This window comes from Spermophilus citellus, assembly GCF_964194105.1.
Source record: "Spermophilus citellus genome assembly, chromosome: 2".
Taxonomy (NCBI): domain Eukaryota; kingdom Metazoa; phylum Chordata; class Mammalia; order Rodentia; family Sciuridae; genus Spermophilus; species Spermophilus citellus.
The window spans coordinates 190,513,579-190,536,904 of record NC_138183.1 but is presented as its reverse complement, the minus strand read 5'-3'; the positions used below and the strand labels follow the sequence as shown (position 1 = coordinate 190,536,904).

The 23,326-nt window shown below is 36.2% G+C and overlaps 1 protein-coding gene across 3 annotated transcripts in view; it reads right to left on the bottom strand.

Annotated features, from left to right (window-relative positions):
• Positions 1-23,326, bottom strand: part of PAK1 (p21 (RAC1) activated kinase 1) — a 145,820-nt gene that overhangs the window by 55,311 nt on the left and 67,183 nt on the right. For 2 of the 3 annotated variants that reach the window (XM_081282009.1, XM_081282007.1), the window contains exons 2-4: positions 14,830-15,043; positions 1,072-1,172; positions 458-605 (exon numbers count right to left, since the gene is read on the bottom strand). In XM_081282009.1, coding sequence (XP_081138135.1) covers positions 458-605; positions 1,072-1,172; positions 14,830-15,019 — 439 coding nt within the window. In that variant the 5' untranslated portion in view covers positions 15,020-15,043. The remainder of the gene's footprint in view (positions 1-457; positions 606-1,071; positions 1,173-14,829; positions 15,044-23,326) is intronic. The other variant, XM_081282008.1, reaches the window with a different exon arrangement.

The following is a 23,326-nucleotide window of genomic DNA, read 5'->3' as shown; positions in this document are numbered from 1 at the left end:
TGGGGCCCAGAGCAATGGAGTTGGTTGACCATAAACTAAACCTGTGAACCTATGAAACAAACTTTCCCTCCTCTAAGTTATTTTTTGTCAGGTATTTTGGTCACAGGAACAAAAACCTAAATAAAACAGAATGATTATTCCCATTTTGAGGCGCAAAGAAATGAAATGACTATAGAATCTTGTGAATGTCAAAATCGAGACCTCTGGCACAAAGCCAGTATTCCTTTTACATAACACCATGCTATTTTTAAAAAACATGCAGTTTTGGAATAAGACAAGTTTGATGGGAAAAAAACTTCATCTTGGTTGTCAAATTCCCAAATCCCATCTTAGTGAGAATACCATCTTTTGCTCTTTCCACTTTCTTATTTCACTCCAGACCAATAAATATGTGGAGTTTTTCCACCCAGATTAAAACCTTCTTTTGCAACAACTGATGTGGACATAATCCTCCTACCTGTAAAGCTCATGTACTTCTGGCTGTTAGAGGTCTTCTTTGAGTTGTAAAATTCCAACACATCCAGAACAGCCTGCGGGTTTTTCTTCTGCTCTGACTTAGTGATATTTGATGTCTGAAGCAAGCGGGCCCACTGCTCTGGCATTCCCTGTAAGACAGACATGCAAGGGTTTCAGGAAGAAACAGTTACAGGGGACCCTGAATAAAGATGGGCTTCTTAGTCATTCCTTCATCTCTGTGCCCTTAAAGTTTACACAAGCCTCTTCTGTAACACCTCTCTTAACAGTTGTTTTTTAATATGTTTGCTCCTTTACCATTTTATACCTCCTTCTAAGCAAGGACCATGTCTGATTTGCTCCTACATCCTCTATGTCATACACAGAGCCTGCATGGGGTCCCTCAGTAAAGGTTTATATAAGGAATGAAAATCAAAAGGATTCTCTGAATATACAATTTTGGAGATAGGAAAGTGCTCCTCTTGTGAATGTTAAGAAGACAGTAATAAGGGTCTCAGGCAAAGAAAAAGGGATCAGCAAGGTGAGAAAAAATTGAATCTAACAGCACACAGCCAGAACTCTAAAGGTCCAAAGGGCTTTGTGTAAACCAGGACTCACCGTAAACTCCCCTGTGACAGCATCAAAACCAACATGAATTGTGTGCTCAAAATCTGAAGGAAGAGAAATTTCTGGCCGCTCCTTCTCCTTCTTTTTATTTGCTGTGAGAGAAATAGGGAAGAGGAAATTTTTAGAAGAGGGGTATTACTAGGTTTTTAATGCTTATTTCAGCTCTTTCCTGAGCTGTAGGCTCCCCTAGAGAACAAGATTTGTCCCAACTTACATTTGTATTTACAGAGCCTAACTACAACCTGACTTAGAGTAGATACATGTCTAAAAACTGAATTCTTCCTGAATTAAAGCAAGGAAGGAGCAGAAGGAACATTTGTCATAGTTACTAGTCCTGATTTTACCACTAACTAGCCAGCTGATATAGAGCAAGTCCTCTTCTGGAAGTTCTCCTTGATCTCCAGGTTGGGCAGTTCTTTACCTTCTCCTCTGTTCCCACAGTACCAACAGAGTGATTGACTATTTTAAGTGCTTATTTTCTCTACCAGACTAAATTCCAGGTGCAGGGGCCATGTCCAATTCATCACCAATTCTCAGGGGCTACCACATACCTGGCACAAAATAGGTGCCAAGATAGTGAGTGAAGAAAGGAACAAATGATCAGACACCTACCTCAACTGGTCAAGCAGTCTAAGGAACCTGCCTAAGATATGCAAATTCTCTCCAGGACAGGAATAAAAGTTTCATTTCACCAGCTTGGCCAACTTCTATGAAACTGATTACCCAGCCCTCATTAACCTTATTTTAAAGCAGCTGGCAGCCCAGCACACCAACCAAAAGAAATTCTGAAGTCCTCATGCCTCCCACTAACCAGCATAAACTGATTAAAGGCAATAAAATGGGGAAAAAAAAAAAAAAAACAAGATCTAGAGTACAAGTCAGTTTTACTTCTACCTCATCATAGTATACAGTCCAGTATCTCTGCTTTCCCAAGTGGACTATGGGGAGGATGAATTAAATGATCTCCATCTCCTGGTTCTAGGGATTGAACCCAGAGCTTTATCCCCAGTCCTTTTTGGTTTTTATTTTGAAATAGAGTCTTGCTAAGTTTCTAAGGCTATCCCTAAACTTGTGATCCAGTTGCCTCAGCCTCCCTAATAGCTGGGATTACAGGCATGCACCATTGGGCCCAGCTACAATGTACTAGATGATCTTAAGGGCCTTTCTAACTCCCATATCTGGTGAGTCTATGAAACCAGAAAAATAAGTACTCTCAAAGCTCTATATTTGTTCCTTAGATGTCATCCTACAGTTTGTTTGTTTGCAGGGGAATGGGGGGAGGTGGTGCTGGATATCAAACCCAGGGCCTCATGTATGCTAGGCAAGGACTATGCCAATGAGCTATATCCCCAGCCCTCCCACAGTTTTTAATAGACATTTTATATATACTATCTCACATAATCACCATAATTCTGAGAAGCAATTTTTACCTGTAGATTAGGAAACTGTGGTACAGATTTGCCTAGCATCTTAAGTAAATGAAATCAAAGCAAGGTCTTTTACATTCTACTACTTTGTCTCCCCTAAAGAATTTCAAGTTGAATTAAGAAAATATACTTTGATATAATGAGAAGAAATAACATTAAGAAATTTCTATGTATATGTACCATGACATACATTATTTTCCTTCATTCTTACAATCTTACTAATAAATATTACTACTAAATAATTCACTCTTAGCCTCTAATGAGGCTGTGATTTGAATCCAGGTCTGATTCCAAAGGTCTTTCTTTAGTGTCATTATAAGAACCATTTGCCCACATGCCAATTGCTAGGGTTTAAGCTATTTATGTAGTTGGCAATTTCTCTTCCAGAAGCAGCTGCTTTGAGAAAGAGAAGGCTAAGAGTTATACCAGGGCCCAAGTCAAGCAGTCATTTAAGACATAATTCCATCTGTCTCACATCTAGAATATGTAGAACATGTGGCAGGGCTTTAGAACTGCTTTCTGTTCTAAACTGCTTTCTGTTTCTAAATTCCCTCTGTTCTGATCACTTAAATCACTTAAAAGATTTTAGGGAAGTAAAACTACATTAATGTTTTATTTATTTTGGTTTTTTATGCTTATATATTTTATTATATTTTATGCATTATTTCTGTTGCATATTATTAAAAGACTACACAATATAATACCATAACCATGGATGGTAAAGTCCAGAAGAAACTGGTAATGAAGATTCAGAGAATGGCTCAGAGGATGACTAGCTAATTGGAAAAAGCCAGGGGAAATGAAATCATAGAAGGATGGACTTAAGGACCTTCCAGCTCCTACATTCTCCAAGTCTGTGAAATGGAAATAAGGTACCCCATGACCTTTGAATATACCTCACATATTCCTACTTCCACGTTTGTGCTCATTTTATGTTTTTTAATATCCTTGTTTGGAATGTTCCTTCTCTCTGTCTCAGCTGTCTTTCAAAGACTTCTCTCAGGAAGGATTTCCTGACCTTTCCTCTCCCTGTGAATTCCCAAGGCACTGAGTCTGTTACACCACCATCCATCTAGTCATTTCCTATCTTGTAATGATCCCTTGTATGAATTTTTAAAAAGCAAAATATAGTAAGCTGAGGAAAAAAAATCATGGTTTCTCATTATGACCATTATATTTCTGAATCTCAAACAAAACCCAGCACAGAGTTTACTTAATTCATGAAAACCCCATAAAATACTAGGAAATGACTTTAGAGACCATCTAATTCCACTCCCTGAAGGAAGAGGCCCTAAAAAGTAAACTGACTTGCCCTGAGTCACAGAGCACATGGTGATAAGACTCAGTCTACCTGATCAAGTCTTTTACCCTTCATTATACCCCTGATCCCTTCTGATTGATTTGAATGAAAGCAACTACTAACTGCATAATGGTTTAATATAAACCAGACTTGAGAAGAGGAAGACCCTGGCTAAAGTAGGAGAAGGAGAAAATAAGGAGAAAAGGGAAATATAGCTGGCAGATGGAGGCTGGGTGCTGTGCGATTTTGGCCAAATACTCACTAGCTGGGGACCACCAGCTGGAAACAGGGTTCCTGAGTCAGGAAGGCAAGACAGAACTAAAGAAAAAGCTATGTAGTCCCATAGCCACTTGGAACTCAGTTAATTGCTTTTTAGAAGTAACAACCACCACCCTCATATGTGCATAACTCTTTATAAAGCCCTTTCACTGTCTCCCTGATTCTTCACAACAAACTCAAGGAGCCAGACAATATGGATTAACATTTTATAGCTGAAAAGCCTAAGGTGAGGGAATCCAAAGACTGTTAGTAGGAATAATTTTGAAATAGGAGTCGGGGGAAGAGGGATTCAGTATTATCATTTTTGTTAACTCACTGTGTAACCCTGGGAGAAAGTCTCCGAGTTTCTAGTCCTCAATCTGCAAAACAGGACAATGACCTATGCTTAGAATAGAGATGAAGGTAGGCAACAAGTTACTATCTGGAGAAGATAATATTTTTAAAAAGTCATGAAGGATAAATAGGAGTTAACTAGGCAAAAATGGGGAAGATCATTCCAGAAAGAAACAGAATGTGCAAAGGGCCATAGGAGTAAAGAGTATGATCTTTCTTCTGGCTTTCCACCTGCCCAGCATGCCATCCCAATTCCAAAATCTCTTATTAGGCATATACTCTGAATTTGGGATTAAGGATACAGTGGGAAAAAAATAAAGCAAACCCAGGATCCTGATGGTCCCATATCCCACAAACTTTAGTTTCCCTGGGGGGTGAAGGTTGCCGTAACAATTTTTTTTTGTGTGCCTGTATGATGACTAGAGAGAAACCCAATGAAAATATGTATCTACACAAAAACTTTAAAGTATTCAAAGGTGAAAATAACACAAATGTCCCTCAACTGATGAGCAGATAAAATGTGGTATATCTCTATAATGAAATCCAGACAAAAAAAGTCCTCATCTATGCTACAAAATGAATGAACTTTGAAAACATTATGCTAAGTGAAAAGAAATAAGTCAAAAAAGATCACATATTGCATAATTCCATTTATATAAAATATCCAGAACAGGCAAATCCATAGACAGAAAGTAGATTAGAGGCTGTTAAGGGGCTGAGAAAAGGGAAAAATGAAGTGTCTGCTAACAAATACAGGGTTTCTTTTGGGAGTGATAAACATGTTCTGATATTAGTTATAACAGTCATACTTTTTTGTTTTGTTTTGTTTTTTTTTTTTTGCAGGGCTGGGGCTCCAAGCCAGGGCCTCATACATGCTAGACATATACCCAAGCTACACCCCTAGCCCTTGATTGTGCGATTTTGTGAATTTACTAAAACCATTGAATTATGTTTTTTAGAATTATGGTTTTTAAGATGATAAACTATATAGTATATAAATTGTATTTCAATTTCTTAAAAAAGTAAATGTAATTGACCATATTAATAAAAAAGGAGTTTCTATGCATATATATAATGAATTAAATTAATGTAGAAAACACTTTGCTAAAATGTGATACAATTCATGATTAAAAACTCTTAGCAAACCAAGATTACAAAGAATTTTATTTAACAAAAGTTAATTATCAAAACCTCCAAAGCAGGGGCTAGAGTTATAGCTCAGTGGTAGAGCCCTTGCCTTGTAAGTGTGAGGCACTGGGTTCCATCCTAGCACAAAAAACAAATAAAGGCATTGAGTCCATATACAACTTAAAAAAAAAAAAAAAACCTCTAAAGCAAACATCATACTAACTATAAAATATTAGAAGTTTTGTAGCTCAGCGGTAGTGCATTTACCTTGTACACATAAGGCACTGCGCTCGATTCCCAGCACCACATATAAATAAGCAAATAAAATAAAGGACCATCAACAGCTAAAAAAATTTTTAAAAAATTAGAAGTTTTTCCTCCACAATTAAAAAAAGGTAAGTTAATTGTATTCATCATAGTACTGTAGGTCCTTGTATTCATCAGAGTACTGAAGGTATCAGCCAGTACAATTAGATAAGAAAAAGATGAGAAGTTGAAAAAAAGAAAACTATTATAATTTGTAGGTAATGTGTTCAAGTACATGAATGCAAAAAAATTCAAATGAGAAATATTTTCATGCCTTAGTGTGGGCAAATATTTCAAAAATAAAACAACAAACATTAGAAAGTAATTAATAAATTTGACTATACTAAAAGTCTATAAACATTGTGCCAACCATCTAGCAAAGATACCATGAAGAGAATAACAGAAGGTACTTGTAACATATAATGGACAAAAACCCTACATCTAGATAAAACTCCTACAAATCAATTAAAAAAAACACTTTTAAATGGGCAAGACTTGAGAAAAGGAACTTCACAACGAAAGAATATCCAATGGCCAATTAACACATGAGAAGTTGCTCAAGCTCATCAGTAATCAGAAACCAGGCTACATACACAACAGAATCAGTAAAATTAAAGATTTGTTGTACTAAGTGGTGACAGAGTAGTAGAATAACTGAAATTCTGAAGGACCATTGGTAGATGCTGGTAATATAAATTGAAACAACCATTCGAACTTCTAGTATTATCTGCAAAGTGTAACATGAGCATGTCCATTACCCAGCAGTTTTACTATGTACATATAACCAGTAGAAATTTGTACATATATGTAACAAGGTATGTACAAGAATGATCAGAAAGGGCTAGGGCTATGGTTCAGTGGTAGTGCACTTGCCCAGCATGTGTGATGCACTGGGTTTGATTCTCAGCACCGTGTATAAATAAATAAAATAAAGGTCTATCAACAATTTTTTAAAAATGTAAAAAAAAAAGATCAGAAAACATTCATAAGAGTTGATGACTAAAATTAATCCAATGTCTATCAACAGTACAATGGGAAATAGTTATATAAGAAAATATTTGGACCAGATGCAGTGGCACATACCTGTAATCCCAGCGACTCAGGAGGCTGAAGATTGCAAGTTCAAGGCCAGCTTCAGCAACTTAGCAAGGCCCTAAGTAACTTAGTGAGAATTTTTCTCAAAATTCAAAATAAAAAAGGTTGGGAAATGGGGCTCAGTGGTAAAGCCACCTCTGGGTTTAATCCCCAGTACCAAAAAAAAAAAAAAAAAAAAAAGAGAGAGAGAGAGAGAAAGAGACAGAATATTTGAATAATCACATAAATAATGTTGATCAAATGAAAGCAAACAAAAGAATATACATTATATGGTTCTATGTAAGTCAAGGACAAAGTAAAAAAATCTCAGTATGATGTTTATCTTTGGAAAGGAGAGAGATGTTAATGCCTGGAAAGGAAAATGCAGAGTCTTTCAAGGAATGTAATGATCTATTTCTTGATCAGGGTAGTAGCTACATAGGTGTGGTGATAATTCATTGAATTGTATACTTCCAAGATATGTAATTTTCTATACAAAGATTTAAAAATTTAGTGGAAGACATAAGAATCATGCTCAATGTGATACTACAGAGCATTTAGTTCAACTTACATCTTACAGAGCAGTTAGTCCATTAATTATGAGGTTGAGAAAGAAACTGAAGCCCAGAGAGATTCACTGAGTATTTCCTTGGAAAATGTTCAACACAAAGCTGGTCACTAAATCTAATTCCAAGTATAGCATATGTATATCAGTGTTTCCAATCCTTACTGATAACAAATAAATTAATTATGTGAACACAGAAGGTACAGAGGAAGAAAGGAAAGAAAAGGGAAATGGGAAATGGTTAAGTAAATGAACAGTATTTGAGATCTGAGTTTTAAGAGGATGTGATTATTTTGGGGGCTTCAGATTCACTTTATCCCAGAGCTCCAGGCTCATCCAGAGCTACAATCCTACTTCTGACACTGAAGAGAACTCTGAATAACTTCTTGGCAAAATGTGCTTCTGGGTCTGCTTAGTCTTAGTGCCCAAAATTATTTAATCTGTCTTTCCCATTACCTCTGTCTAAACCAACAGGAAATACAACCTATATTTGGGGAGGGAAAAAAAGACCATTCTTTTTTTTGGTACTAGAGATTGAACCCAGGGGTGCTTAATCAGTGAGCCACATCCCCAGCCCTTTTTATTTATTTTTATTTTGAGACAGGGTCTCACTAAATTGCTGAGGCTGGCTTTGAATTTGTGATTTTCTTTGCCTCAGCCTACTAAACCACTGGGATTACAGGCCTGCACCACGGCATTCAGTGAAAAAAAGACCATTTTTAATTTCATCTTGGAAGAATCCTGTTAAGACTTGTTATTCTGTAAATCATATAACAATTCTAAAGTGTTAATAACAGATTCCAAAAGAAAATAATGACTCCAAGCAATAATAAGAAATAATAATGCATGACCATACTACCAAAACTACTACCAACTCTTAAAAACACCTGTTTACACAACACTTTTCACATTTGTAATCTTATAAGCCTTGAATCAACTCCATGAAATAAATAGTATTATCTACACATATTACAGGTAAAATAACTGAGGCTAAAGGTAGAACAACTTACCAAAGTTCACCCAATCAGTAATAGGACTGGTGACAACCTCAAGCACTCAAACTCCTGGCACAGCTTCACTTTTATTAGAGATGGGGTCTGTGTTGCCCAGGCTGGTTTCAAACTCCTTGGCTCAAGTAATCCTCCTTCCTCAACCTCCCAAGTAGCTGGGCACATACCACTGTGCCTAGTTTCACAGTTTCTATATGTACTGTGCCCTCCCCATAGAACAGACTAATTGAATATGCCAGTAAGTGACAAAATGAATGCTATTAAATACAAATTGTTTTTTTTTAAAGAGTTCAAAGAACCAGCCAAATAACTTCTACTGAAAGCACTAGTCTGAACAACCCAAGGCTAGTTAAATTCAAATCAAATGTGGTATCCAAATGCTTCAAAGAATGAAAGACTACAGTTCAGAAGTCAAAAGACATTGGTTCAAATTCAGAATTCATGAACTGCAACTACACAGCATGTGACCTTTGACAAGTCACTGATACTTGAAGCCCAAGAGTGTAAGTGTCATATAGAGGAAAAGACCTTGGAATCAGACAGATAGAGGTCTAATTCCAGCTCTGCCATTTCCTAACTAGATTACCTTGGGCAAGTTATTTAATCACTGTGAACCTGTCAGTAAAGTGAAATATTTATCTACCTGAAACAACTGGTGTACTTCACAAATATTAAAGCTCTTAATTTAACTTGTAGCACCTAATAGGCATTCAATAAATAGTAACTGGTTATTTTACTCTATTATTGTTATTACTATTTTATTATTATTTGTTATTTCCATGACTATTTTTTGTTATTGTTATCTTAAAAGTTAAAAAAAAATGTATGGCTTTGCAAACTAAACCTCACAAAAATGAGTTATCATTACTATTAGAAACTGTCAGAGTAGGGGGCTGGGGTGGTGGCTCAGCAGTAGAGCACCTGCCTAGCACATGTGAGGCGCTGAGTTCGATCCTCAACACCACATAAAAATAAATAATAAAAATAGAGGTATTATGTCCATCTACAACTAAAATAATAATAATAAAGAAACTGTCAATAGATTTCTCAATCCACTCATCAAGACAAAGGAAATGTGGATGAGGATAGAGAGAAGGAAGAATCATCCTCATCCTGATTTCATGCAACTAAAGGTTTTAAGCTTACAGAAATAAAGAGTGAAAAGAGGCTTGCAACCTCACCCATCCCAACTTTAGCCCTATCTGTGGCCTAGTCCATTTGGATTTCTCATAGTTTGAGAAAATAAATTGAGCCTGGAAAATCCTGTGTTTCAGTACAGCCATTAAAGTTTCGGCACAAATCACTGGCCTTATTTTTTTTTTAATTATTTTTAAGCCATACCTCTCATTGGCTTAGCTGAGCTAATCTGAGCACAAGACAGTAAAACATTCCAAACTTGGAGAGATAAACACTGACGTACTTAGTGTTAAAATTAACTTTGCTAAACTCTTCCCAAGTTCAGAGAATTCTACTTTGGTTGTGAAAATGCAGCCAGAAAAAGATCCAAACTAAATGCTGCAAGACTTCTTAGAATAAACCAAAGGCTCCAGATCCTAACCACAGAAACCAGACTTTCCCACAAGGAATTCTGCAACTCAACGCCACTATTACAGGCCTTCAATTACAGTTTCTCCTTCCAATCATTTATGTACCCCCAGGCACACATTGAGGCCATACTGGAGGTCAGCATTAGGTAATGCCTACAGACATTCTACCCACTGCCAGCTCAAATCTCAACTATGCCTGCAGAGAACTCTTCTTTTTTCATCTCCCTAGAGACATAACACTATCCCTGTAGAAATTCTAACTCTAAAAAGTCTGGGTGGGACCAGACATCTGTATTTTTGAAGTACCATTAGTGAGTCCAATGTATAACAAGGGTTAAAAAACAATTAACAGAGATATAAGTAGTAGAATATGATGAAATAGGTTCCACACTCATCTCTACCACTTTCGACATGTAAGACCTTGAGGAATTTACTGTTCTCTAAGCTTCAGCCTTCCCAAGAGCAAAAAAGCTATTGTAGATATCAGATAAGCAATAAATATTTCATTAAAATAAACTTCATATTTGTATTGTTTTACAGTTTAGAATATTTTTATGTTCACTATGTCAAGTGACAAAAGCCTACTAATGACATAGAGTATACAGGAATTAGGATTATTCCTACTTTACAGAGGATGATATTGGAATTAAAGGATATTTTTTAAAAGTAAATTATAGAATTAAATACCAGGGGCAGGATTCAATCTAGATTCTCTAAGTCCTGTTCTAGACCATTTCTTTTTAAGCTGGTATAAATTCTCAAACACTATATGGAGGGCATACCACTTACAACACTGCCAACACTGCTGTGTATCCTGCTAGGACTAAGCTGAATAGCTTGTTGGTTAAGCAAAGGCTCCAAACAAAAAGAAAAAAAATATTTATTTTCCATGTATGCATTAATAATAGCCATCAAAGGTCTTAAAACAAAGGAGTGAAACCGATGTGCTCAATTTACATAAAATTCATAACTAGGAAATGAAAGAGAAGTTGCTAGATAGATCATTTTGCAAGAATTCTTATAACTGTGTTTTCTACTATATGCTTTCAACTTACAGAGATGCAGCTTTGATCTTAAGACAATGAGATTTATTTTCAGACCAGATTTGGCACAGGGTTACTCAACTACAATTTCCAGAAGAACTCTGGGTCTACAACTCTATCACTGATTAAGGTGGTTTACAATGGTCTAGTTTCTTTTCACCTTTACAGACAATCCTGATCCAATGATCTTTGCAATTCCACATTTATATAATTAAAAGGTTTCAAAGCTAAAAGAAACTGTGCATATCTGCTATTCTGACTCATTTTTTAGATGAACGTACTGAAGTATACAGAGGAGTAACTGACCCAAATTAGGTCTCCAATGTATGAGAGACTACAGCCCAGATATGTAGACCTTCACGTCCCCATTCAACATACAACATTGTCTCTTCAATTCCAATGAAGATTTGGTTCCTATCTGTTGTTTCAGATAGTAATCTTCTTTTTAAAAAAATGTATATACAGCTTTATTGAGATATAATTCACACACTATACAATTCACCCATATATAGTTCACAATTCAATTTTTTAAAAATATTTTTTAGTTGTCAATGGGCCTTTATTTAATTAACTTATTTATATATTTATTTATGGTGCTGAGGATCAAACCCAGTGCCCCTCACACATGCTAGGCGAGTGCTCTACCACTGAGCCATGATCTCAGGCCCCAATTCAATGGTTTTTAGTATATTCACAGACCTGGGAAAACATCATCACCACAATCAATTTTAAGGCATTTTCATCACTTCAAAAAGAAACCCAAGGGACCAGAGTTGTGACTCAGTGGTAGAGCACTCGCCTAGCATGTGTGAGGCTCTGGGTTCGATCCCAGATACCACATAAAAATAAACAAATAAAATAAAGGTACTGTGTTTATCTACAACTAAAAAAATTTAAAAAAAGAAAGAAACCCAAGAGCCAGGCACAATGGTGCACACTGTACTTCTAGCAACTCAGGAGGCTAAGGCAGGAAGATCACAAGTTCAAAGGCAGCCTGACTCAAAATAAGATTTTTTTTAAAGGGGGCAGAGTGTCTAGAGATACAGTTCAGAGACAGAACACTCCTGGGTTCAGTCCCCAGTACCACAAGAAAAGGAAAGAAGGCAGAAAGAAAGCCACATTTCTTAGCTATCACCCCATAATCCCATCTGCCTCTTGGCCTTTGCAGTTCTAGACAAGCACTAATAAGCTTTTTGACTATGAATTTGCCTTTTGTGGACATTTCACATAAATGGAATCATATACCATGATCCGTTATGACTGGTTTATCTCATTTAACCCAATATTTCTAAGTTTCACCATGTTATACCATGGATTTTATTTTATTTTTTGTTCCCAAATAATATTTATCTATTCATTAGTTGATGAATATGGAAGTTGTTTATATTTCTGGCTTATTATGACTAATGCTGCTGCAAACATTTAAGTAAAATTTTTTAATGTGGCTGTGTATCATTTCTCTTTGGCAGAACTGTTGGATTATAGTATCTCTCAACATTTAACCTTTTATGGAACTGCCATACTGCTTTTCACAGTGACTGCATCATGTAATATTCCCACCAGCAATTATGTGAGTCACAATATCTATACACCTTCACCAACATTTGATATAATCTGTCTTTTTCATGACATCCATTGTAGTAGGTGTGAAAGAATATGTCATTGTGGTTTTGATTTATATTTCTCTGATAACCAATGACATTAAGCATCTTTTCACATGCTTATTTACCATTTGCATATCTTCTTCAGAGAGATATTTACATATTTAGAGAGATATTTCAGATCCTTTGTCTAATTTTATATTAGGTTATTTGTCTTCTTATTGTTGAGGTATGAAAGTTCTTTATGTATTCTAAATACAAGTCTCTTTAAAATGCATAATTTGGGAAAACTATATCTCTTTTATGGGTTACCTTTTTTTCTTTCTTGATGGTGTCCTCTGAAACACAAATACTTTTGATTTTGATGATGGCAGAAATTTTAGTTCTCAGTTTGAGTCAGAAAAATTTTAACTTTTTAATTTAAAAAGTCCTATTTCACTACTGTGGAAACTTGGGCTGAAAGCCTAATTATTTACAGAAGTCAAAAATATTGGTTGATAAAGTACAATATTAAAATTAACACATACCTACATTGAGAGATTTAAAAAATTGTCTATATATATGGGAGAAGGTTTCAGGGAAGGGTAACACTACCTAGATATAAATCTCTTATAAAATATATAATTTGGAAAAATTACCTAGCACCTGTACTAAAGACACGGACAGCCACTTCATAAGTGAAGTAGTCAAGAAATCAAAATACCTTCTCTTCTGTTTAGACCTCCAAAAATCCCACAATGAAGGTGAAGTAGAGGAAGGGATACCTACACATAGATACAATCCCACAGTAACTCATTAAAAGTCCTCAAGTTTAGTTATTCATTTCAGTTCATTTAAGTTAATCGACAAACATTTACCATATGCAAAATATGCCTATTAGACATGTCAATATAAAGACTTCTGAAACATCACCTTTTCTGCTCTTTAACCACCAATCCTAATTTGTTCCTCTTCCCCATGTTCCTCATTTGATTAATGATTCTAATAACTACCATCTCCCTTGATCAGCAGTTATGCAGTTATATTTGTCTAAAACATGGGTGGGATATTTTCTCCATCTTATCACTGTGCTTTTTATATTTGCCCCACTGTTTCGGAATCCCAGTTCTGATTTGTCATGTAATCCATAGCTGTGTCTCCCAGCTTCTAGTCATCAATAAAGGAGTAAAGATAGAACTAGCATTTGAGTACTTTCGGCACAGAAGGTACTATATCAGAAAATTTGCATGTAATCTTCAGAACAACTCTGTGAGATATTATGTCAGTTTTAAAGATTGGAAACTAAAGGTCAAAGGGGTTAACTAATTGCCTAAGGTCATAAGGCTGGTTAAGTGGTGAAACAGGTCTATCTAAATCTGAAGTTCATGATAACTATTTACAGGTAGAAAGCCAATTTCTTCGGTATGCCACAAGAACAAAGACCTGCAAGCATAACTGAGAACTTCACTTCAGATCAACCAAAACCTCAGTTAACATTTTTAGGGTGAAACAAAAAGCTATCTATGTGGATATCCAAAACTCTGTTTTTCACCACCTCATCCATAAGGATGTCAACAATTTTTTCACATGTATTGTTAAAATCCTGATTACTCTTCTAGAAGTTTTACTCATAAGAAAGAAATGAGGCTGCTTAGTATGACTGATTCATAGTGAACTCACAATGAGTCTTACTTATCTCTGCTTCCTTTTCTCAGCCATTCCTTGCTATTCTTACTGATATTTAATCCCCAAATCTGGGTGTAAGACCAGGAGATCTGAATAAAGAAGATGCAATCAAGAATTTGGAAAGAAGGCATTCCAAATGAAACTAATTTTGGAAAAACATAGACATTTCAAAATACCTTATATTTTGTGACAATTGTTTATGAAACACAAATGGTTTCAGAATGTACAACCTCTGGCAAAAGCATAATTATTCTCTTAGAATTTTGCTCAAATATAATTAAACAGTACAAAATGGGACTATTTTCCATTTTTTGCCACTTAAGGAAGGAAAGACAAGGGAAATATTTAACAAGAAAATAAAAGGTATTAAAGGAAAATTCAGTCAAGGAAGGACAGATCTTTTATCCAAGTTACAAAAAGTTATTTTTTAAAAAAGCATACAAATGAAAAGAAAGAAAGAAAATACTGTACTTTTATCTCCAGGTAAGATGGATCTGTAAAATCGGTCCTTCTTTTTCTTCTCCTCTGGGTTTGGAGGCAGAGGTTTGGAACCATGATTTAGGGTTCCAGTGTCTTTGCTGCCAGCTCCAATCATAGTGCTGGTGTTTCTCATCGGAGGGGCTGGGGGTTTGTCTTGAATGTCTAGGCCGTTATTTGACATTGTCACCACCACCAGCAGCAGCTACTAGAATCAAAAGAAAGAACATAACTCTTTTATTATTTTTGAGCAAAAGGAAATGCATGTTAAAAATGTTCAAGAATCCAAATTATACAGCCCTTCCACTGTTCACCACGAATATTTCCAGCCTGTCCAAGTCAATAATATTCATATATATAAATCCTACTGTGTGCTAACCACGGCTAAAAACTCACTAGTATCTTGCTTTTCTCTGCAGCCTCATACCTAAAACACTAGAGAACACAGATAACCATTGTGATATAGCTGAAAAGAAGAAATTTGTCCTAGCAAAAATCAAGTGCAGGGCTGGGGATGTGGCTCAAGCGGTAGCGCGCTCGCCTGGCATGCGTGCGGCCCGGGTTCGATCCTCAGCACCACATACCAACAAAGATGTTGTGTCCGCCGAGAACTAAAAAATAAATATTAAAAATTCTCTCTCTCTCTCTCACTCTCTCTCCTCTCTCACTCTCTCTTTAAAAAAAAAAAAATCAAGTGCAAGGGCTGGGGTTATGGCTCAGTGGTAGAGCGCTTGCCCAGGATGGATGAGGGTCTGGGTTCGATCCTCAGTACCACATAAAAAAAGAAAGAAAAAAAGAAAGAACAACAAACAAATAAATAAAGGTTAAATTCTTGGGGGAAAAAAACAACAACAACAAGTGGGAAACCCAGAAATACTTACTAGCTTTAGAGAAATGTCTTAAACTGTTGGGTTCCATTTATTCATCTATATGAAGGTTAAATACAATTGCTAACAGAATTTCACAAAGTAAATTCTCTGACTGCCTCTAACTTTGTACCCTCAGGCAAGTTACACTTTCCCTCTTTGGAACTGACTGCATCAAGGATGCAGCAAAACTGCTGTTTTTGTAAATGGTTTTATTGGAACTCAATCACATCATTCATATTCATTTATATATTGTCTCTTGCTTATTTAGGTTACACTAGCAAAGCTGAATACTTACAACAGAAACTGTATACTCATAAACCTACAATATTTACTCTTTGGCCCTTTACAGGAAAAGGTTGCTTCCCTGGACTGTATCTCCCTCCTCTAAAATTCTATCTTATTCTATATATATGTTTGTCAACGTAGTAACCATCCTGCTGAATATATTGGCAATCTCTAATGCTTCTGAGAAATGAAATAAAATCTAAATTAAAGGAAAAAATCTCTATTACACGATACCAATAGTTTTAAGGAAGACAAATACTATTACCTTCAAGTAAGCAATTGTCCTTGACAGTGGAGAAACATACATGTATCCAGAATTCATAGTTTCTCATTATTTGTGTTAAAGTAGAAATTATATCTTTAATTATGACTATTTAGAATATAAGCTCCTTGGATTCAAACAAACGGTACTTTAAAGATAAAAGTCTTCCAAAATAAAAACCATAATAATCATATAAGATGTTTTAGAAATGTAGATGCTATGGCCTGGCCCCATAAAGTTTGATGTAGTATGGCTGGGTTAAGGTCAAAATTTATACCTGGTACATGCCTATAATCCCAGCTGCTCAAGAGACTGAGGCAGGAGGATAGTGAGTTCAATGACAGCCTCAGCAAAAGCAAGGCACTAAGCAACTCAGCAAGAGTTGGGAAAATACAAAACAGGGCTGGGGATGTGGCTCAGTGGTCGAGTGTCTCTGTGTAACCCCCAATAAAAGAAGTAAGGTGTCCTCTTCTCCATGCTCCAAGACAATGGGTACATTTCCAGGTTATCAAATTTCTTTTTACTATGTTATAATTGTTTACTGGTATGTCTTCCCCAGAAGCCAGAATGTCCCTCAAATATTGGACCCAATTTTCCATCTCTACAATCCAACAGTGCCCTATATAGTATCTAATTTATAATATACTGAATATTTTCATTAATAAAGCTTGTACAGGTGTATGTGTGTGTATATACACACATAAATTGCCTTTAAGGAGTTTAGTAATACAGATGAAATTCAAGGTCCTTCACAATCAACATCCACTTGCCTTACAAACTAAGCCACCATACCTAGACACAATCTACATTCAAATTACACCTCAGAAATCTGTTCTCCTGGACTTTCCAAGGTGTGTGTGTGTGTGTGTGTGTGTGTGTGTGTGTGTGTATATGTGTGTGTATTTGTGGTGTTAGGGACTGAACCTGGGTTCAATGTGCCATACCACTGAAATATATAATCCAGGCCATCAAATAGTCTTAGTTACATACATTTACACACACACACACACACACACACACACACACACACCATCATGATTCCTGTCAATGATTTCTCTCTTCTGACTGATAAAAATATTACTCATCTTTTGCAGCAGGCCCTGTATTCAATCCTCAGCACCAACACCAAAAAAAAAAAAAAAAATCTTACTCACCTTTTAAAGTCAGACTCAGATGCATTTATTTGTATAATTCATCTAAACCCACCATTAGCAAACCAACTGTTCCTTACTCTTGTTTTTGAGCAAAAGAAATCAATTAAGCAAGGACAGTTTTGTTATTCTAGATTGACTCTCTGGGTAGTGTGGTTTTTATCAATTTCTTCCAGTTTCACTTCCTAAATTTGCCTTTGCTTTTCCTCCCAGCCCCGACCCAAAGAGAGCATCTACTATCTCACTTCTTAAGTATACCTTCCCATTCCAACTGCCAGTATAAAAATTATACCCCTGCAGCCACCTCATACCCTAATCAAGCCCTCCCTGGATTTCCAGGTCCTTCAGTCAATGGCTTTGTTGATGTAACTCCTTTCAGGCCCACAGCTCAGGAGTATGCCAGAAAGGCTTTATCAACCTTACAGGCTGTTCACGTCTTAGTCTTTCACTGTTTGGAGAATTCTCAGGGCTATAGCTTCATTTTCAAAAGGATTCCAACTTACTAATAATTTAAAATCTGTTGAAATCTAATGTTTCAAACTTTTATCACATTCCAGCATAAGTTATCCTACTGTACTTAAAAAAAAAAAACTTCAATGACAGGAAATTTACAATTTCAAAAGATAGCTTTGTCTATCTTGTCTGCTCATTTAAAGAATTCTCACATACATTAAGTTCTATCTATCTCATACTGCATCTCAATTTTCTATTTGCCCCTCCTTTCACTCTCCTCCTTGGCAGACAGACTATGAACTCCTTAAGGATAAAGTTCATATTTTATGTATTTCTCAATCCCCAATTCCAGGCCTGGCACAGAACAGGCAACCAATAAAGATTTGTTGAACAAACTTGGTGAAATAGAAAAACAAGTGAATAAACAAAGTAAAATAATCACTTCCATCTGTTAGTCCAAAAATCCCATTTCTCAGAGCTACTCACAAAAGTCTATTACCTCTCCCCCAGATAGAACTTTAGATACTTGAAATAAGCTTTCAAGATCTCCAAAATCTATTCTGAATGCTAAACTTTTCTAGCACCTTCAAACTACACCCCCAGAACACAATTCTGTACTTTCTTGAACACTGTCCTTTGAATTTATTTGAACTCAGGGTTTGTACATTACTTTCCAGTTTCCCTGCAGCTGGCCAAGTAGCCCTTTCCTATAATTGCTCCACAGTCTTTCCTGTCTTTACACTCACGGATCTCCTCACTGGTCATTTTGTTCATCTATGCTCAGCACAATGATTAGCACATTTTAAAACTTGTTTACAGGAAAACAGGTCCTGAAAGGAGAAGAAAAAACACTCAACTCTTGAATGAGGATAGCAAACACATCTTAAGTCTTCTAACAATCCTTGTAAGCAACAGGCTTGGTAGGATGAGAAACCAATGCCTTCTGATAAGATGCAGTATAAAGCTAGACCCCACAACATTTATAATGAAAGTGTAGATGGAAGTCTTCTATCCATTCCAAACAATGAACAGACAACAGAGAGAAAGACAGACTGGACCACATTTAACCAATGCCCCAGAGACTCAGGGAACCTAATAATTTATGAGAAAAATATTATACTGAAGTAATTAATTATTAATCATTGAATGACTAATAAATGTAGGATCATTGTGAAATTTCAAAAGGGCCACTAGTAGGGTGATATGTAAAAAGATGACTATATAAAAGCAGATTTAAGTACTGGGTTTAAGTACTGGCTCTGTTATTTATTACAGAAGTCTCAACAACTACAAGATGCTATTTGATTTCCCACTGTGCTATCTCTAGATTTACACTGGTCAAGGGGCAACTAAGGAGGGATAGTAACTTTTGTCTCTTTTGAGCACACTATAAAAAGCCTAGGTACAATGTTAAAACATAAAGAAAAGGAGAATACACTTTTCAGGTAGCCACCATATGTAAGCAACTTTACATACTGAATAAAAGTGGGTAGGAATTTAGGGAAGGAGTGTGTTCACTGACAACTACCTCTTTGCATTTTATAACTCTGGATTCCACAGCCACTGTTATTAAACAGAACAAGGAAATCAAAGATTTTAAGATGGGCTGGGGATGTGGCTCAAGCGGTAGCGCGCTCGCCTGGCATGCGTGTGGCCCGGGTTCGATCCTCAGCACCACATACCAACAAAGATGTTGTGTCCGCCGAGAACTAAAAAATAAATATTAAAAATTCTCTCTCTCTCTCTCTCTCTCTCTCTCTCTCTCTCTCTCTCTCTCTCTCTCTCTCTCCTCTCTCACTCTCTCTTTAAAAAAAAAAAAAAGATTTTAAGATGTACCTAACATCAAAGTCAGAAGCAACCTTAGAGATAGATCATCTAATGAAAACACTTCATATTCAAGGTAGAAATATTAAGGTCCAAAGAATAGGAAGAAATTCACTAAGGTCACACAGCAATTTGAAGATAGATAGAACCATCTCTAAACAAATAAAAATGTTACTCATCTTTTACTCATTCTTTACAGAAAAACTCAATTTTTTTTCAGTATTGGAAATTCAGGACCCCATGCATGCTAGGCAAGCATTTTTCTATTAAGCTACACCCCCAGCCCTTCAAACCTCATCTTTAAACTCTCTCCCAAAGGATTTTCCAACTATACTGGCAATGGGAGATATAAAAATATAATAAACATATGTGGGTTGAACTTGATTAATATTTACCAAATGTTTAACATGAGCTAAATTCCATAAAAGGTAAATGAACTTATGCTTCTCAAACTAAAAAAAAAAAAAAAAAAAAAAAAAAAAAAAAAAAAAAACCATAAATGTGAGTATTGTGACTAAAGACATGTGAAAGTTATGTATACCTTTGATGCATTTCCAGATTTTGCATTCGAGTACTGTTCAAATCAATAAACATTAGAAAAAAACTTTTTTTTTTTAGTTGTAGAGACACAATACCTTTATTTATTTATTTTTATGTGGTGCTGAGGATCGAACCCAGTGCCCCACACCTGCTAGGCAAGGGTTTTACCACTGAGCTATAGCCCCAGCTCCTCAAATCAATAAACTTTTACTGAATATTTACATTTAAGGTGCTATGTTGGAAACCAGGAATAAATAAATAGATAATGAATAAATGAATGAACAAATAAACAAATGAATAAGATATGATCCAACCCTGGAGGCTTTCACAGTCTAGTAAGCCAAGAAGCAGGACCTAGAAAACCACAATGCCAGGCCAATTATGAACAATGCTGTAGAACAGTAAAATGTCCAAGCACAGAAATGAAAGACTAAATTGAACTGGGATAATCAGTGAAGTTTCACAAAAAGTGGTATTTAAGTACAGCAACTTAACAAATAAATAGGTCAGCCTAGACGTCTCCAACTCTTGACTATCAGGTTTGGACTATTATTCCCTGTGAGCTTTTAAAACACCAATGCTGAAGTACTTAGAAGAAAGTGTACTAATACCTGCAATTTACTTTGAAATGCATTTTTAAAAAAAGATTAATAGATGAGTACAAGGATGTGATATAACGTAATACATGAGTTAATGTTTAAGATATAATTGATGCGATAAAGTACAGTCATGCATTGCTTAACAATAGGGATATGTCCTAGAAATGTGTCCCTGTATGAATATCACAGGGTATATTTATACAAATCTAGATGGTATGGGTCAATCACTCATGGCTTCTTACCGTAATTGAGAGACATGGTAGGGCTGGGATGTGCTTAGCAGTAGAGTGCTTGTCTAGCATGTGTAAAGCTGGTTTAGATTCCCAGCACCACAAAAAGAGAGAGAGTGACACATGTGATAAACTCAAGATGTATAAGGCTGCTGCCAGCACAACCTAGCATATTATTTTACAGTAAACTTATTTTTATAAGTATAAGTACACTCTAAAATAATAGGGAAAAATGTATAGCAAATACATAAACTATAGTTGTTTATTATCATTAACAAATATAATGTACTACACATAATTACTTTGTTGACCAAAATGTCATTCATTATGCAATACATGAGTGTGTATTAAAATGTGAATGGTAGCAGAATCTAGGTGGTGGGTACACAAATATTCACTATAAACCCCTTTCAATGTTCGAAATTTTTCCTAATATAATGTTGGTAGGAAAGACACTAATGCTTGGGCTGGATCTGGATCTTAAGTGTCTGATTTAATTGGTCTGGGATAGATCCAATCATTAGTATCATACCTAGCCCAAAGAAAACAGGTAATAAATACATAAATAATATTGATGCAGAAAGAAGATGGCAAATGCATCCTAGAGAATAGAAGAACATGAATGTGAGAGTACAGTATGGTAGAATGCAACATAAAGGCTAACTACAGTGAAAAACTGAAAAAGTGGGACACAGCATATCACTACGGGTCTTTTCTGTACTGTACCACACATAGCATGGGTCAGAAAAAATGATCTTTTCTAAGATATTCTAGAGCTGGGCAATAAATGCCCAATCTTAAAAATAATAGATGACATTGTTGATTAAAAAACAAGGCTGTGGAGAGACAACAATAAGAGAAAAGAAGTGAGCCTGGGGAAAGACACCAGTTGCTATCCATCTGTACTGAGGACTCTGAGCCTTGAGCTCACAGCATGGGACAGGGAGTTAGGACGGACCTCAAAACTTCCTAACAGAGTTGCTAAAATTCTAAGAAACTGTTTTCCTAGAGAATCTCCTTGATTAATTACCTTTACAACTAAGATTTCAGTCATCATTTGGAGCTCATATTTTAATAATCACTAACATCAGATCCACTTTGAAGTTTACAGAAAACTTGGAAATCTATTTAGCTGGTATCATTTTTCTCATTCATTAAAACAAATATTTATCATCTACTGTTTGCCAGGCTAGACTAAGTGCAGGGAATAAAACAGTGAGCAAATATGAAGAAGCAAAGTTTCAGAGATGCTGCCAGTCACCCAGGGCCACACACCAAGTGGGCATCAGAGGCAGGGACCTGAAATGATGTCTACATGGCGACAGAACTCTACACCATACACCACTGCTGCCTCGAGAGGCAAAGAAGTAGACTAGATCACTTCTAATATCACTAGGTAATTTCTCAGGCCATTATTTAAAATGAAAGAGGGAAAGGAAAAAGAAGAAATGAGACCTACTGCACATACTAATCACATTTCTTACTTTGAACAACCCAGGGCAGCTACAACTGGCACGACCAACGCTCCTCCCAGAACTAGGAAGTATTATACGCCCTTGACGCCTGGTTATGAGAATCTGATCTTTAATTAATCTGTGCCAAGAGGTTTTCTTTGGCAGGAGACTGGAATGCCGCAGCCTAGAATTTGCTGAGGGATGTCCTTCTAACACGTCAAAGACATCCCCACTATGCAACCTCCAGCCACTTGCTCTGCTTTAGCAACAAGAAAATAACTGCTGGGGCAGCAGAGAAGAAAATCGTAGATTGTTTCTGGGCTTTCAGAAAAACTACTTTAATTTCTCCTCATCCATTGCCTCTTATGTAAAATACAATCCAGGCTAAACTATTTTATAGAGTTATGAGAATTCAAAAGCCTACACACACACACACACACACACACACACACACACACACACACACACAGTACCAGCATGCTGCTTGGCACAAAATAGATATCCAATAAATATCTGTTCCCTTCCCCACCTATTCTAGGTTCATCTGTACTAGTCCCTAGAATAGAGGTGGCCATCAGTATGTGGTCATGCTTTCATGCTCCTGTCTTTCCCTTACTGCTCTATCTGCATAATTGTCCCAACTTGTTTGCCAAGCAAGCTCCTACTCATCCTTCAAGGCCCCCCAACTTGACTCACTTTCTCCATGAAACCTCTGCAGAAGCCCCTTCCTCATTTCCTCAAAATTTAAGAGCACTTTATATTTCTATGGAGCAATCTCCAAATTTCATCTTATTGACCATAATTCATGACCTCACCAGGCTATG